Source organism: Thunnus maccoyii, chromosome 14 (genome assembly GCF_910596095.1).
Source record: "Thunnus maccoyii chromosome 14, fThuMac1.1, whole genome shotgun sequence".
NCBI classification, from domain to species: Eukaryota; Metazoa; Chordata; class Actinopteri; order Scombriformes; family Scombridae; genus Thunnus; species Thunnus maccoyii.
The window spans coordinates 25,505,024-25,523,888 of record NC_056546.1 but is presented as its reverse complement, the minus strand read 5'-3'; the positions used below and the strand labels follow the sequence as shown (position 1 = coordinate 25,523,888).

At 40.4% G+C, this 18,865-nt stretch overlaps 1 protein-coding gene across 1 annotated transcript in view; it reads left to right on the top strand.

Moving 5' to 3' along the window:
- The window catches only part of LOC121911885 (inositol polyphosphate-5-phosphatase A), a 148,359-nt gene that overhangs the window by 50,690 nt on the left and 78,804 nt on the right, over nt 1-18,865 (top strand). Inside the window, exons 3-4 of the mRNA XM_042433815.1 lie at nt 8,273-8,373; nt 8,708-8,795. Coding sequence (XP_042289749.1) covers nt 8,273-8,373; nt 8,708-8,795 — 189 coding nt within the window. The remainder of the gene's footprint in view (nt 1-8,272; nt 8,374-8,707; nt 8,796-18,865) is intronic.

Genomic DNA, 18,865 nt, shown 5'->3' with positions numbered 1-18,865 from the left:
TTAAGTGTGTCACAGTAAAGAAGGCGCAAGTCTACATTTCCTGGATCTCTGTGTTTTTGATTGGATAATCTCCTAAGCTTTTGTCTAATTTCTTTACATTCTTTATCAAACCTATTGTCATCTTTGGGATTCTTCGGTTTATTTTTGAATTGTTTTAGCCTAATTGTAATTTTTTGCATGATGATGTGATTGACATGTCTAACTGCATCATTTATGCCTTCTTTACTATAAACATATGTGGTGTCCAGAAAGGTATCTAATAGTGTTTGAATTTCAGGGGTGCTTATTGCTATCTGGAACTCTTCTGTGCTGTTTTCAGTCCTTCTGTTTGATTTCTTGATATTAAAAGGCTGTGGATGTGTGCTGTTGTTTGTCTCTGTCCTTTTGAGAAACACAGTAATTTGGCTGTGGTCAGACAGAGGGGTCAATGGATTAATTGTTAATTCACTGAGAGAGAGAAAGGATCAAGATCTGTTACCATGCAATCAACTGTGCTGTTGCCAAGAGGTGAGCAAAAAGAAAAAAAAAAGAAAAGAAGAGCCTCCTTGTACCCTGCTTTTGACAGTGTACAGACCCAGGCTTTGACAGAGTTGCAAGAGGTCTCTGCCATTCTTGTTAACCTGGAGGTCAGAGTTGTGACGAGGAAGGTTAGTTATGTTTTGTAGGAAGTTTTGTCCAAATATATGAAAGTTACCTAGCTCTGTGGTCAGGTAAAGAGCTACTGCGTGCATTCAGGTCCCCACAATTTAGCATACTTCCATGGGCCTGGAAACTGCAGGGGAAGATATCTTCATCATAGTATGGTGAGTCACTAAGGGGGATGTAGGCAGGACACAGGAATATGTCTGTCTGGAGGGTTAATGATGTCTTGTTTTATTTTAAGCCATATGTGTGAGTGTTCATATTTTATGGGGGTAATGTAATTTGACATTTCTTCTTTGTTCCAGATAATAATCCCTCCTGAATCCCTCCTCCTTTTAACAGTAGTGACAGAGCCTGATATACACCAGGTCTCTTAGAGGATGATGATGATGTCTGTGTCTTTGGTGTTTTCTCTGAATTCAGGGGATTCACTCTTACATCTGAACAGTGAAGAATTAAGACACTAAATATTCCACATGGAAACAGTAAAAGGCTTCATTGTTATCATTGGCAAATACAAAAATAAACAGTTTTAAAGAAGAGATAAAACCTACAGCATTGAATAGAAGGTATGGCCATCCTTGACCCAAGACAATTTTAGTCAACTAATAGCATATTTATGTATTTATAACCAACTAACCAATTATTTGATTTAATTACAATTTTGCAGAATTTTATCTTCCGCCTACTTATTTGCAGAAGAATCTTTTTAAATCTGGTCTTTATAAAAGACCAAAACAGATTATGAGTATTATTGTGATGTCAGAGATGTACTCTTCAGTAATGTCCAATAACAAATAGGCTAACTCATTCTGCATGGGACAAAGGAGAAGGATGCATAAATAAATTAATGAGCAGCACTGGTTAGTGTCATCAGTGCATCAGCGTAACTCCTCATATTTGGGTGTCAGGCTTGACTAGCAGGATGTCATGCAGGATGAGGCGCGGAGAATGTGCTCCTAAGCAGCAGTTGTTCCGGGTCTGAAAAGTGAAGCCACTGCGGAAGTGCCTTAAACCTGCATTCTCTCTAATGGCCATCAGGGGGCGACTCCAGTGGCTCTAAAAAGAAGTCGGATTGTATGGAAGACTATGTGAAAATGACCCTACTTCTCACTTGATTTATTACGGCAGTAAACATTTTACCGATGAGTTTATGGCTTGTTTCAAGTCTTCAATACAGCATGATGTTTATTTTGTAAATTACGTCCCATTTAATTTAAATTTGACGATAAAGCAGGGAATGCTTTGGGGATGTCGCTACGTTGTGATTGACAAGTCGCGACTGTGGCAACAACATTGGCTAGATAACATAACCTCAGATTCACAGTATAGGTGTAGCCTTAGCCGTTACTATTTCAGTGTGTTTTCAGTTCATGAAGGTTAATTGTAACATTTTGGTGGCCTAAAAAAAATCTTGTTTAAGGTTTTCCGCCAGGCGTCAGTACTGTCGGTGTACAGTAACAGGTTAGTTATAACCAGTGTCTCTCCTGTGTGGCTTCTGGGTTTTATCTCACTATTTTGTGTTTATAAGCTTTTTTTGCCTGTGCACTTTTCACTTCTGTTGGGTAGTTAATGACAAGGGGGCAGGGTTTTATCAAGGTATTCTGCAACATTGTACCATCTACTGCTCCCTCTGCTGCTACTTACTATAGCAGACTACTTTAAGTTAGGGCAGGGCTAGCTTTGTATGTCTTGGGGTGAAAACTTAGAATAAGAGTTGTGGATATGAAGGGGCTTACCGTACTACTCTACAACTTCACTTGAGTGAGAGGAAGACTGCTAGCTGTTTGGTGTATTAAATCCTTTGGTTTGGAGTCTTTTTGTCCTTAGCTTAGCATAGCCTTCCCTCTCCTCTTCTGTCATGTTAGCCAAGCTTCTCTGTGTCTCTTTACTTTTCTTATCTTATATGATCCCTTTCTTTATGCTTTTCTTTCAAAAGCACGTCCCCTTGCTGTTTTTCTCTCTTTTAGGTTTGAATTTTCCAGTATTTAATAGGTTTATCTCAGTTTGAAACTATTTAATTCTGTAAGAGTTTCAGTGAAACATGACTTCTTCAACTCATTAACCACTTTCCTGTGTTTTTTTTTTTAAATTAAATGGGTCTCTGGGTCTCTGTCAACTTTGCTTTAGTCTTCCTTGTAATAATTACTGTCACTGACGTGCCAAAACATGTTGTTTGCCAGGTGATTCCAGCCTCCACAAAGCGTGTATGTGTTTGTATGAGGAAGCATGTCCTGGTTACGGCTGTTGAGGAATTCTGTTTGCATTGTGGTGCAGGCTTACGTGTTTTAGAGGAAGGTATCACATCTCCTAATGCCTGTGTGGGGAGAGAGAGGGAAAGAACAGCATGTAGGCAGAGAGTGAGAGGAAGAGAGGTGTGCCCCTGTGTAAAGCAGGCAGGCCTGTAGCCTCATGCCAGCTCTGTGCTGCTGTTGGCTGACGTCATGGAAAGAAGCATCAGACTCTGAACTCGGCGCGGCTGGGAACAACCAGCAGTGACGGCTCGAGCTACAATCAGCCACGCTGCGCTAGCTCATCGTGACCCCTCTGCACACACAATACACTCACTGTGTCCTCTGGTCCACCAGTTAGCCTGCTGTTTAGTCATGAACTCTTACAACTATGATATGTTTTCCACTGAAAAACCTCAGTGCATATGAAAAAGAAAAGCATATTTGGCATTTAATGCAGTAGAGTATTGTGACTTCTGCTTTGAGTGGGCTTGGCAAGAATCCAAATGCTGTTTCACACAGGAAACCTTTGGTCTCACACCCAATAAAGAGAATCAGCGCTGTTGCTTTAATCATAACATAACATCTTGCCATCAGGAAACATTTGAAGGTACTCGTGAAAGGGATATTGCCCATTCACACGGCAACACTCCCCAAAAATTCTGCGTGCACTGCTGCTTCATGGCAACTGTGTGCATTCCACATTCAGTCAACTGTTGCTGACATACAGGTCGCTTGTAAGGAAAAAGCTGTCAATTTTTTTTTTTATGTGTCAAAACTAATCATGCCATAGTTCCACTTCAGCATCCTGGAAAATAAACAATAAAAGCTGTTGAACTGGCTTTTACGGAGCTGCAACCACAGCAAAAGCCATTGAACAAGGTTGCCTGTCAGTACCTGCACTCCTTCTGCATATCTTTATGTACTGTGTGTCTGGGTGTCTGTGTGTATTGTAGCTGTTGTGTCTTGTTCCGTTCAGCTATTCAGCACAGGGAACAGCGAGGGAATTCCTTAAGGAAATAAAATGATTTATTTGATGACACACCTTGATCATAGTCCATTGGCATATTTGCACCAGCTACTGCAAAACCTTCTTCAGTGCTCTCCTGTTTTGATCTGCCTTTCATATTCTCTTTATATCTTTCCTACTGTTTGACTCATTTTGCAGAGGCTGTGTTTTCCAACAGGCCCTCTTCATACTAAGCATGTTTGGAGCAGTTTAGACAAACTCAGTAGTGTAAACTTCAAAGTTCAGTTTATTTGGGCAGGTGAGAACAAACTAAAATGCCTGGAAATGTAGGTCTCTTTTAACGGTGCTGCAGTTTCGCAGCAGTGATAATGTCATCTGAACCAATTACAGGAATCTACTGTTTGATTGTCAGGTTTTAGCGCCGTAAAGGAACACATATTTACATCGACTTGCCGGTACTTACTCATACTTGTAAAGAGTGATTTAACAAAATGAAACAGAGTTTATGCTATTACTCATTTAGCTATTTCTTCACATGTTCTGGTATGAACATCACAGAAAACAAATTACAGGAAAGAGTGCATAAACATCCATTAAGTTCAGGTAAGGTTTTGACTTTGACCCAGTGCCAAAAATATCATAGTTATTTGGATCACAAGTTTGGATCACCAAAACTCACAAGCTGCATTTTGCATTTTTGGAAAATTAAGTAAGTCATTGGTTGATTCATATTTGACTGTATGAATCTAAATGAAGTGAGAAAACAAAAGAAGCTTTTGATCGAAACCTCCCACAAACTCTTGGATGTCAACTTAGATAAATAATCATATAGTTTATAGTGTAAATGTCACTGCTGTAACTATTATTTGAAAAGCCGTAGTTATTGCATCCATGTCAAACCTCTCATAGTCTTTGTTCCTCATTTCCTTATTTCTCATGCCGCTCCAGTGAGTCCAATCAAATCCTGTATCAGGACTCTCCGTCTGTGTCAGGATACCCCGGTCATTTACACGTAAGCAAAGCAGGGTCATTTCCCTGCTCGGCATGTGTGCAATAGACTGGGTTAAATGGGAATCCGGCGCTGCTGTAGTAATGTAAACAGTGTTTTGCATTTCACCGCACTCAATTGAATAATCCCACAGCTGATTTGCATTGGAAACTTCTCTGGACCGTCACGGGCCAGTGATTGTGTCAGGTCTCCACATCCAGTCTTGTGATCTGTAAATTGCAGAGACGCACAGTGTTGAAGGTCATGGGATAGTTAATTGGTCTTTTTGTTATTTTAAATGCCCAATCTCTAATTATATTATGGTTCCTGAACTCTCTGTTGATATCAGGCCTTCTTGACATAGGGTTTTATAGGGGAAAAAATCCATCTTTTTTTTTAACTTGGATGGTCCACTAAACTACAGATTGTATCCTGAGGGCCCCATATTCTCTGTATTATTTACACAGAATCTTTTGCGTGAGCGACTGCACCACAGTTGCATGGTAAAGCAAAAAACACTCAATGTACGTCAGCTCACAGACTTCCCTGATTTCTGTGAGTATTTCCCACCTCCAAATAGGAACCATGAAATAGGACTCAGGCTCTACTGATTAGTCTTCATCAAAGGCCCTCTCTGTCTAGTAGATTATGTCTGGCACACAGTGCAGCTTTAGACCTTTACACCAGTTTATAAAGATGAAACACAATGAAAAAACACCAACTTATATTCTTTGGCATAAATGACTCAGATTTAAAAATATAGTTTCGTAGCTTTTCAAGTCTGTTGTTTTCAGCAAAAGTGAGTCAGTCCTGAGTACTTACAATCTTAAACCGTGATTTCTGTTCTGTTAGCGTGTGTTGTGAAACCATTGCAAGACCTCTATAAACCATGTTTACCGAACGTCTATCTCATCAACTACTTTTACCACTTACATATCAACAGACATTTCAACTGCTTTTATCTTTTACTCTTCAAATGACAATTCAGCTGCTTTCAGTGGATACACATCGACTTCAACTGCATTCACATCTATCTCTTTAACTGACATTTGAATCATTTCTATGTTTTACACTTTGACTGAAACTTTAAACCCTTTCAGGTTTCAGGTCTTACCTGTGAACAACAACCAAACTTCGTCTTTTTAACTCTCACAACTTCCACTGCTCACACACAATTTACTACAACTGCTTTCACCGTTTACACTCACACAGCCGACACTTTAACTGACACATTCTTTCAGTTTATGCACTTGAGGTGTCACAGATTTCTTTTTCAGGACCTCCCACTTCAACAGACGGTAAAATTTTCAAGTATGTTTCAACTATGCTTCCTTTCAGCTCTTTCACTTCAACTGTTACTTCACTTCAGTCGGCACTTCAACTTCATTCACTGCTCACTCTTAAACTAAAATGTCAACTTGTTTCAGCACTTTCATTTTAACTACAAATTCTACTTCCTTTAGTACTTGGAATTCATCTTCCACTGCCTCGGTATTTCAACCATTTCAAACGTTTCAACTGCAAACAAGAACACTTACATTTTTTTATGTTTATGTCAGGGGTTATTTATGTGTCTTTCACTACGTATGTCTCAGATCCAGGAGCAGTCTAGATACTTGCTGTTATCTCTGAGTGTAGGACTGTGAATTTGAAAGATTTAATTTGATTAGACTGCAGGAGGGTAGTACATACTGTAAAAGGCGTTGCACAGTTTGACAAATATGTAATAGAAACAAATGGGAACCGCCTTGGAATTTGAATGTTTTAAAGAATCAGGTCATGGAAAGGAGGGAGGAAGGAAGAAAGAGGACGAGAGGACACACCTCCATATCAAACACATCAGCGTCTGACATCCTTGTGAGGTTGAGAAATGATCCCATATGGCAGCACTCTGTTACTCATGTCAGCATGGCCAGACAGGCTTTTCTCACCGCTGCCACAGCAGCTGTCACTATTTGAGGATTGTTTAGAGAGGCCACTGCTGTTGTTGCCCATCATAAAAACAGGTTTTAGAGATACAATATTTGGCGTGTCAATATTTCGGTCATCACTTTAATGTCAACAGAGTTTCTTGTTAGCGGTGATAAATGTAATTGGATATCGGTCACATGTTAGCTCTTTGCCAAAGTAAAGTCATTGGTTGATGTTTGGTTTTAGGCTGATAGTGTCTGTGATTCTGGTAATTAAATTACCACCGTTGTCTGTTTGCCAAAGCATAGCTGAATTTACAGCTCGGAAAGATAAATAGAATGCAGTTGAATAACACAAGCATGTAAGTGTGCGCACATACACACACACACTCGCACACACGTCACATCGGACCCTGACATTAGTTGCAAGCTCCTTGAGAGTGTGACCTTTTCCATCGTGAGTTGATAGGTCCACTAATCTTTCCAAGTTTGAGCTGCTGCAGGTCCCCCCCCCATTCCTGGGTCATTGGAGCTAAGTGACAAGCCATGGGTTGATGGAAAATCCATAGTGTTATTGCCATACATTACTTTTATTTGATTGGGCCTGTAGTGAGCATAATGCAACGCTGAGGTGGGGTGCTGGTGAAGTAGCAGGGCTGAGTTCAGGTTCGGGGACCATTTGTAGCTCCCCCCACCACCACCACCACTCTGTGACATTGATGTATAGCTTCTGCCTACCATCCATAGGCCCGACCCTGTGAGTGCTTGTGAGTGCTGTAAATCACTCTGTGATATTGATTTTCCATTAGAGGTCAGCCACTCTGAACACCTCTGACAGGGTGCTCACAAACACCTCACTCCGTGTAAGAGGAAATTTTAAAGGAAAGCAACATCAGGTCATGTGACTCAAGTGCCTAGCAGGAAGTGAATATTACCACTTTTCATGTTACACATGTAAAGACCAATTTGTAAAAGTTTATGTTTAATTTCACCGCAATCTTTTTTCTATCACAGTTTGTATTTCCTGGAGTCTTGCCCATACTCCGATAAGCATTCTTGACATATTCCTGCATCAGCCCAGTTTTTATTAGTATAGTGAGTGATGTGTCAGCACAAGTCGTGACGTGTGAGCATCCGTCACACCCTGCTGTACATACATACAGCGCTGCAGGCACATCCCTGATGGTCGATGAAGAGGGGCCGGCGTTATGCTTGTGGAACAAGCTCACTAAGTGCCTTCTGCCTACATTAGCAAGGCACTTCGTCTTGTGTAAATATAGTAGCATGTCACAAAGCTGAGTTAGGAAGAATTGTAGAGGCTCAGGCACCATGCTCATATAGGTGTTGCGCTTGGCTGAATAATAAAAGTTTTGTTTATGATGACGTATCGCGCTTACTGGGCTTACTGACATATGGTGTTTTTACAGAAGTTATGGATACACCTGCACTTAAAAATAAAGTTATTTGTAGTGGAACTGTTTGTCCCTTTCCTTCCTTGTTGACCTGTGTTTTTCTCTCTCCTCCCTTACAGACAGTGCAGTCCCATAAGCCTCACTTCTTGGCAGTGCACTGTCAAGAGGTGGGTGGGAAGAATTACGAGGCGTCCATGTCACACGTGGATAGTTTTGTCAAGTAAGTGTTGTGCTCATGATGTGTTATTAGGTCTAATAGTTTTGACCATAGCCATTTCTCTGATAAGGCAACGCCCACTTCATGGCTCGTGGAACAAGCAGGAGTAGTCTGTTTTAAACTGAGCGGGCTACTCCCCCCACTGGACGCATCACAGCTGTACGTCAGCTACATGTGTTTTTATTTTCAAGACTGTGCCTTATAGTGCAAAGTGTTTATCAGGATACATGTTAGCTTCATTGGAAGGTATCTTAACTTTACTTTAAGTTGAGGAAATGTTAGATTTTTTTGGCTTCTGTTGACATTCCTTGATGTGTGTGTGTTTTCTGTCCACCAGAGAGCTGTTGTCCAGTGATGCCATGAAGGAGTACAGCAGAGCCCGCGTCTACCTCGATGAGAACTACAAATCCCAGGAGCATTTCACAGTAAGTACACTGATGGTGCATTCACATTTGCACGTTCACAAACGCTGATCTTTAAATTGTCGTTCACCTGATTTACATGAGGTAAGTTAGGTTTGACAGTTCGATTTGATTCCTCAAGTTGGTGATTTGATTCAAGAGATGATTATTTCTTTTTCCCTCAATTCAATTTTCTAAACCACGATTAAATTTAACACTGATTTGCCAAAACTGTATTACTGCATTATTGCAAATTAAAAACATTTGCAATAACTATCCTTATTTTTTTTACTACGAAACAGAAAATACACAGCACAGTTATGTTTGTGATTGTAAATAAGAGACAAAAACAACATTTCTGTTATTTCAAGAAATTTTGAGATATGATACCACCGAGGACCTCAGACTGTTTCCATTAAACAGCTTCGTTAAACTAAGTCTACTTTCAAACTGATGTAAAGCCTCAAAATCTTCTTTACAAAAAACCCCAAATCAAATTAAACATTAAAAAAAAAAAATGTCCTCACGCATTTTACCCTCACTACCAGTAATAGTCGTAGTGGTGACATTAGCAGTAAAAGTGTGACAGCCCACCATTTCTCTGAATTCTGATGTTCATAACGAGGAAATATCTGAGACAGTTACGGTGCACCGATGTCTTCGCACAAGTCATTTTGTGATCGCAGCTCTTAAATTAGGACACTGTGGTGGAATCTTAGCTTGTGGTTGAAATGTTTGATGTAGACAGACCTTAAACTGAAAACTGTCACCCTAAACATGTTTGCATGTTAGGTGAGAAAAGGCCGAGCACAATTGTCACAACAGCCAACACCTGCTGAAAACTTCAGCCAGGGTGTTTGGCATTGCCGACTTCAAATGGGTTTATATAAAAAAAAAAAAAATGCTTCATTTGGGTGCTTTGCCTATCAAGACCTAAATACTGCATAAACGTAGAGCCACAGAAAGACAACAAGCATCAGGCTGTTTTGCACAGGAACTGTAAAACTTCATAAGCTGATCAGTGGAGTGACTTGCAACCATTAGATGATACAAAGAAAAACTACAGTATATATACTTATACTTACTGTGATGTGCTTATTGTGCATGAGAGACATTGCATAGAATAAATGTTACTGAACTCAAGACTTAAATTCCAGCTTAATATTATATTTATAATAGTATATTGAACTGTAACACAGTCTATTGTGTTCACCCCCTCAATGTGCAGTAACAGCAGATATCCACAAGATGGCAGTAGATGTTTGGAAATAAATTTGTGTTGTGCTGAGTGTTTCTCAGGTTTAACTTGTTCAGTGTTTTGGGACTGCTTCTTTATTGATTATCAGAATTAATTGAGCAGTCATGGATTCTTTGACATTTGTTACTTTAATTAACAAAAGTAAATTTTAAGGCAATCACTTTAACCCTTGTGTTATTATTTTACATTGGCTTGACTTACTCATTGATTAGGGTCCCACAGACCTCACTGCTGTGTGTGTACAATTAATAACTGCAAAATCAACACATTTTTTACCTTTTTAAATAACTTTTTCTTTTTCTTCTGGCATCAGTAAACCCTACTTTATGAGAAACTTTTGTAGACATAATCCTTCGCTTTTACACCTATTACACCAAATAAGGAAATCTCAGAAGATTAGGAAAATTCAGGAAATATCAAGCTGATAAAACAATGACGACTAAGTATTTTTGAACTGTTAAAGAGGGCCCCAAACAGAACATTATGGTTAAAGCAACAGATTCAAAGGCTAAAATACCATTGCCCAAGCCAATAAAACTAAAAGTTACTATACAAATATTTGAGTTTCTCCAATTTTATCAAACTGTTCAAGTGTGCAGTATTATGACAGTGTAATACACAGACCATTGGCCGATAATGATTAATATACTATCTCTCTTCAAATCCTTTCTCTTTTCTATCTCAATGAATATTACTGTCATCTATGAATCAAATATGGCTGTCTATGATATTACAGTATGACTTTTGAAGGAATGACCTTCTTGGTTCATTTATTTGTCCCGCAGCTGAAGAATTGTTTTGTCTTTGGCCTCTTGGTGGAGCCAAATACTCAAACCAAACTCCACTGACAGGACTGGAGCCCTGTGCTCTGCAACCATCCTGTAGTTTACAAGGAAACATGCTTTTAAGTTTAGTTTTATGTTAGATTGTTAATGGACAGACTACTGGTGTGTCAAATAATCATCTCTGCATTCCCCGGAGATTATGTGGAAAAAAGAGCATATAAGACCATATTGATGTGGTTCAGATATGGACTGAGGTCACAGTTTGTCTGTGATTACTGAGGTGTGTCTGTCCTGGTTCCCCTCCATGTTTTCAGCGTTATCACCACGCTACACTGCACGTCCACAAACGCTCATAAATCACAGCACACACTGAGTCACATTTGCTCTTTTCAAAAAAATATTACAAACATTGGCCTTTAGAAAATATAATTATCTGCCGTTTCATATAAGCGCCGCTAATATCCCGGCATTATGAGCTGTTTATTTAATGGTGTTTGTGTATAGATTAACCTTTTTGTTGTATTTTCATTTTCATCAAATAGAGATCGCAGTTTGCGCTTCTCTTTGTGAATCAGTCAGCGGAAAGAGAAACATCTGATGTGCTTTCTATGATGCTGATATTGAAATCCTTGCAACAGTAAATATGAATAGACTCTCCAGTCTTTCTCACACAGGGCTTGCCATTTAGCTTTGATGACATCACTCATATTTGTTTTCTCAATCTTCGATTTTCTCCCCCCCTCGTGCTCCGGGGATAATTGTTTGTTGTCTGCCCCGCCTGTCAATTTTCAGATAATGTAAGTGGGAACACTTTTCTGGGTCCAAAGCTTCCACTTCTTGTGTGTGTGTGTGTGTATGTGTGTGTGTGTGCTGTTGTGTTTTTGTATGCAGTTACGTAGTTTCTTTGGAAGTCCAAGTGAATGTTTCGGATGAGTGGGAGTGTAGTAATGTAGCGAGTGTACGCTAAAGGCCAGATTGTTTACTTGCCCAGTGTGGGAGTGTGAGTGTGTGTGCGTGTGTGTTTGAACTGCATTTCTGTGTCAGTGAAAGAGAGGAATGTGATTGATAAATGAACGTGTGAAGTTATGTAAAAGGGACCCTTTTTTTTTTTTGCAACTGTGATGAGAGCTGAAGCCAATTCATTGATTAGACCACTGACACAAACTTAATCGACAGCTTTAATTGCAAAAGCGATTAATTGCAGAAGTCATTTTTAAGCAAAAATGCTAAAACTTCACTGGTTTCCGCTTCTTAAATGTGAATATTACTGGTTTAGTGGTCATTTGTGATAGTAAATTGGATATTGTTGGATTTTGAATTGTTGGTCAAACACAAAAAACTATTAGTTTAGTCAGGTTTGTCTTTGAGAGATTGTTATGGCTATTTTTGAAAACATTTTATTCATTTAAATTTAAATTTTATGAACTAAAGTAATGGAAATAATCATAAGTTGTAGTCCTAACTGTAAATTTAAAAAAACCTTAAATTTATAGAAATGAAAACCATAAATATCTATTTAACAGCAGGACTTTTGCATCTTAGAAAGGCATTTTTTCAGATACTGTAGAAATGATAAACCAAATCCCCTTTAAATTGTTTATAAAGTTTGACATTTTTTGAGTGAAAATCAACAGAATTTCCACCAAATCCAACCTGCTGACATACAATTTAAATATGATGAAGAGGTTGCAGCCACATTTGTTTACCGCGTCTTAATTTTTCCCGAATTAAACTGTAATAATGTTAAAATGCTACATGTCGCACCTTGATGCTGAATCTGAACAATGAGAACTGCGGGCGAGCTGGAACTCCTCCTCTCCTCCCAGAGGAAGGTAGCTGTGATGGGGAAGAGCTTGACTGACACGTCCCCCCTACGGCTGAGCCCCGAGCCGGTGTTTTACAGCCCTGTTAAGGTATACAGCAGGTAAAATGTCAATTAGGAAGGCCCGCCCTGATAACTCAACTCCCAATCCACTTGTTCTTGGCCATTAATATTTATCGTGGGCCTGGCCCTGGAGCTGCAGCCCGTGTCATCTGGAATGATGTGCGCTAATGTCTGCCCCTGTTACCGCTTCCTGACACACACTTGTACTGTGATGTCTGTAGAGCTCCACCAGAAATGCCAGCAAACTCGCATGCACAAACACACACTGTCACACAGTCTAATCAAGCTATCCACATACACAGACAGTGATACACAGCGGCACACACTGCCTCCTCAGCCCTCTGTTGTTCCAGGGCATTTTAATGGGAAATTAAAGGCATCCCTCATGTCTGTGGTCTGCAGGACAGGAATGAGAGCAGCGACGGAGGATAAATCAGGCTCTGTGGCTTGACAGGACACCGCTGTCTCCTTTTTTACCCTGTGGTTGTGTGTGTATGCATCCGCGCCTGTGTGTTTTTGTCTATGTGTTTGCAAGTGTTTTCACCGTAGGAGACGATGTTAGAGTATCAAGCACTTTATCCCGTCTCGTTTGTGTCATATATGTCAAAACTCTTGTGCATGTTTGCAGCTTTTTATGGGGTCACTCAGTGTTTTATTTTACAGCACATGCAAACTACGGCGTGAATCCAGAAGAAGTTTAGATTTGACTTGCAGTGTTACATTTTGAAATAAATCTAACTGATATTCTATTAGGCTGTATGTGAACATGGTCAATGGTTCAACCACTTAATTTAATGTGAAACAACTTGCACTTCACATCATAAAACCACCCTTGCTCTTGCTGGAGTAATTAGGATTTGAACAAACACATATACAGTATATATGTATACTATAGTGTAGATGAGTTTTTTTTAAGATTATCAGATAATTGGAGGAAAACAGGATGACATACAGTGAAAATCTGAAGTCCAATTCTTGTGACATTGTACTTTTAGAACATTCATTTTCATTTGTAGAGGTTGTGTAGCAACATTTTATTCAAATATAATTCAAAGTGTTTTACAGGAGAGTAACAAAACAGTAGGGCTGCAACTAATGATTATTTTTACTATGATTTGACCATTGATAAATTAACTGTATGATCTATAATATCAGAAAATAGTGAGAATACTAATACTATAATGTTACAATTTCCCAGAACCCAAGTTAACTTATGTTAATGTCTGATTTTGTGTTTCAGTCCAAATATATACATGTACTTTAGATATTCACTTTACTATTATAGACTATATTAGACTAAAAAACTAATATTATTATTCTAGAAGCTGTAATTTCAGATTAAAAAAAGATTGATTGATTCTCACAATGGTTGCAGATTTTCTGTTGATCAACAATAGTTTCAGTTGTAACAGGCAAACAGCAACAAACAACAACAGGACAAAGAGTCTACAGCCGAGCTAGTGGCCTGGAGGCTGTACTTTGGCACATCAGTGGCTCCAGCTAAATGCTAATGTCTGCATGCTAACATGCTGATGTTAAGAAGGTATAATACTTACCATGTTCATCATCTTAGTTTAGTATGTTAGCATGCTAACATGTGCTAAGTAGCACAAAACATAAAGTACAGTTGAGGCTGATGGGAATGTCATTAGTAGATGGTGGAATCACCAAAGTGATTACAGTTCATCCTGAGATTGGTGCCAAAGGTAAAGTCACGGGATCATCAAGTAGTTGTTGCCACATTTCAATCTATATTGGCAGACTGATGGACAGACCATTAAGTGATGTCTCTAGCATGGCTAAAAATAAAGAAAAAGACAACAACAAACACATAAGAACAACAATGACTAATATACAGGTGAGTTACTCAGCGAAAGAAAACTGAATAGTGAGGAGAATAAACTGAATCAAAAGTTCTTGAGGTTGCTTTAAAATTAACAGCGTGGGTGGAGCTGTCAGATCAGCAAATAAACTGCTCCATACTGCTTCACACTAGTTCTCTTGTCAAAAGTGTAACATAGTATCATAAAGACAGGAAGCACAGTGTACAACAGCAACATGCAGGTACAGCAAATGCTGTAGACTAAAAACAAAGACAACCCAGCTTTACTGAGGTGGACTTTAGTATTAAAAGGCTGTCTCATGAAAGAGACACCCACATGTTGATGGGTCTTTTAGCAAGGCACAAAAATCCCACCTACTGTCTCTCATTGTACATTTAAGGATTTCACCTAAATAATCAGCTAAATGCCTAAATTCTGATTTGCTCGTTCCCCCGTCCTGCCTAAACAGCCTTCTGATCTCTGGTTGGTCGAGCAGCCCAGTCAGTAGCTGCCAGCAGCTCAGCCTCACTCTGCTTCAGAGGTGAGTCCTTAATTCTCCTCCAGGCAGCGTGCTGTAATGCAATCATCAGTACCGCTCTGCTCAGCCAGGAATTTATGAACACTTAGTGTCCCTCTGTGCTGACAGGGCCTCAGCGTGAGTGTGTTTACGGTATTGCACAGAAATGCGTGTCACTTGCATTTATCACCTTTTTTTTTTTTTTTTTTAACTACATCTTATATCACCCTCCTGTTCTGCTTTTATGATGAAACAAAACCTGGGTTGCATATAGAGATTATATACAGCGGGATCCAGAGAAAGTGGGGTCATAGAGGAGGGGTCCCTGTGTACAGTCTGTTGGTTTTACACAAAGAGGTTAACTAGCAGGAGCAGCCCTCCTCCTCCTCCTCCTCCTCTACTTCATCCATCCTCCACCTCCCAGGCATATAAGCAGGTTAAAATATTGCAAACTAAATCTAAGAGAGCTCTTATTTCAATATGGTGAGAAGTACGGCACCGACTGAGGCCACTTGAATGGAGTAGATGTCAGCTCGGTAATATCGCCCGGCCATAACTCTCCTGGGCCATCAGTCATACTCTCAGGGCAGACATAAGTGCATACACACACACACACACACACACACATACACGTATAGTGTCAAAGCCGAATAAACACTGACGCAAGCAGGCACGCGGAATCCCACACACACACACACACACTCAGGACATGTGTTGAGCGACAATCAATGAATCTACCATCAGACTTGAGTTATGAGCGAGAGAGAGAGTGGGCATTCCCTCTGAAAACATTTTGACTGAAAATGTACAGTATATATAATTAATGGATAGTGTAAAGAGGTGGAGAAATTGATGCATTTATTACAAGGAGTCAAATCTAAGGAATGGAGCCTTTTGCCCTCCTGGATCATCACTGCACTGGGCATGGGCTGCTCTCACTCACACACACACACACACACACACACACACACACACACCCACAAAACTTCTCCTCATAAACAGCGCTCTGATAAAGTGTTTACCTGTGTGTGTGTGTGTGTGTTTGGACGGGATCTGGCTGAGGGAGTAAATCAGTTGTGTTAGAGGTGGAGGTGTTGTTGTCCTGCAGTGGAGGGTGGGATATATGTGTGTGTGTGTGTGTGTGTGTGTGTGTGTGGGGTGGTGGTGGTGGGGTGGGAGGGGGGGTCTCCAGCCACAGATAATGATGTGATTCCAGCATGAGGCGGGCCGGGTGTACCTCGCCACCGTCCATTATGATGTGCGGCCCCCAGCCACCGAAGGGGCAGAGTGAAGGTGAGCCTGTCATATCGATCTTTTTAGTGCTAAAATATGAGCCACTTTACTCTGCTCCCCGGCGCAGTGATGTGAAAAATAATAACTCGGACCCAAATTAAAAATATTGATCGCTTAGGAGGTGTTGAGAGCAAATAAACACCCTCTGAAGGATTTTTATCCCCCCCCCCACCTCCCCTCCTCCCTCCTCTCACCGTCCTCCCTCCTCCGTCTTGTCCCTCCGCCCAGTGAAAGGGCCGGGTCAGGGATAGTGGCTAGCTGAACTGTAAAAAAATATCAGACTGTCTTGTTGCTCAGTAGTCTTCATAATAACCACCTACGAGGCTCTTGATGCTCTTTATTGTTCCCAGACACAAATCAACAAGCAACCATTTTTTCAGCTACTCCCAACGCTGATTGATCGGGCTTTGACTCCATAATCTGGCATTAGCTCGGCTCCATACAGGTACCCCCCCCCTTTTACCCCCTTGAGTCATAATTTTTTGCACATCCGAGCTTGACTTTTTTATTCCTTCCCGCCGTAACAGATGAGCTGACACGGGGCCATCAAACGGGTGGGAAAACAATTGCCACAAGGTTAATTTTATTGCCTGCTCCATGCATTTGTGAGCAGGCGGGAGGTGTCCTCTGCCCGGGTCCTGATGAATGGCTGTGCCGAGCGGGCAGGAATGAAAATGAGAGGGGAGAGAGGCCAGGCACGGCAAGCCCCACCTGAAATTGAAATTTTTTCTGACATGCTCAAAATTGGTATTCTGATATATAAGAGAGGCGATGTTCCATTTAGTTTGATGATGAAAGCTGTCATGTGTCCCAGTCAATTGCGTTTTACGACACCTGCTTTACCTCATACATCCCAAGAAGGTTAATATCTGCACATCCTAAATGGCGGATGTCAGATTGTCCAGAGTCCGTAGGAAAATAAACTACTTAGTGTATCTAAATGCTGTCGTAATACTTGGCCGTCCCGGTCGCACCACTATTGATTGTCCACAAGGACGTTTGTTCTGTTTTGGGGCCAACTCGGGATGAATAGATATTTGATGGAGCGTGGAGAGTGGGACTGCACCAGCATCTGCATCTGCATCTCAGTGCTGTGTCAGTGGGGATGAGAGCCAGGCGTCGAGGAGAATCACATGCTGCCTGTTGACATCAGTGAGAGGGAGCAGGGCCAGAGCTGGCGATATCTCCGGTTCCCCACTTGAGCCGGGTCCTCTCGCTGAAAGCTCACTCCTGTCTGCTGGCGTCAGGCCCTCACTCTGTGTGTATGTGTGTGTGCGCGCGTGTGCTTGTATGCCTAGATGTGCATATACATGTATGTTGTGTGTGTAGCATTACCGACATAGAGCTGTCACTAGCCAGCACTTTGTCTATACATATCGATTCTTCCTCCACCACCGGTTATAGCCGCTTCATTTGCATGGCATAGCTGACCCAGGCAGTCACTGGCCATTATATTCCCATTAGCTAATCTCTCAGTTTTGATTTCCATAATCCTCTGTCTATTGAGAGCCCTCACAGCTCTCACAGTCCCGCTCTCCAAGGAGAAAAAAAGATTCCCACCCACCCCACCCCACTCAATTTATTCTCCAAAAATCTGCACAGCAACGTGTATCATACACACAAACATGTATATGTACAGTGTATTCAAACATTGATGCCCTGTTACTGAGTCATATTGGTATTTATTACCAGTCATGGAAGCCTAATACAGAGTTTTTACTAAATCTTAGTAAAGTAAAAGTACAGAAATATCAGCAAAACGCGCATTAGTAGTAAAAAAGTAAAGTAAAAGTACTTAGTGTGCAGAAAGTGCACTTTCAGAATGTTATATTATGAAAAATTATCATTGGATCATTATTAGTAGTGATTCATTTACATAGAAGCAGCATTTTAATGCATAAAGTCCCAGAGCCTAAGATGCCCTCTTTAAAGTGCTTGTTTTGTTTGACCAAAAGTTTAATACCTTAAGATTTTCAATCAGGTGTTATAAACATTAAACGACTAATTGATTATTAGAATTTTCTGGCATTCAACCAATTGATTGATTAAGTAATTGTTTCAACAGGATTTTCAATACACCTTTTGTGTACTTTTTAACCCGTTTTAAAAAAAATAGAATACATAGATTAGCATTTTCTTTCGCTTTTCTGTTGGACAATGTAACTACACTGGAACTTGCTCAAGGGCACCTCAGCATAGAAATGATGGATGGCTCGTCCAGATATGTATTAAGACATATAAGAATACTCTGATTTGAATAATATTTTCTGTCTGATACATTTTTTCCACAAAACAGTTAAATTCTCTCATTTAAAAATCCAGAATATCTGGATATATGAACATCGTTGATTTCAAAAGTTGAACAGCTGGACACATGATGTCCATTCTCAATGTATGTGCACAGCAGGCTTCAAGTCCCATATCACACTTGTATAAGTCTGTTGCCAATAAGACACAGTGATGTGGATTAACTATCTACAGCTAACACACTCACCTCTCACATTTCCATCCCAGCCGCGTCCGCTCATCCTCT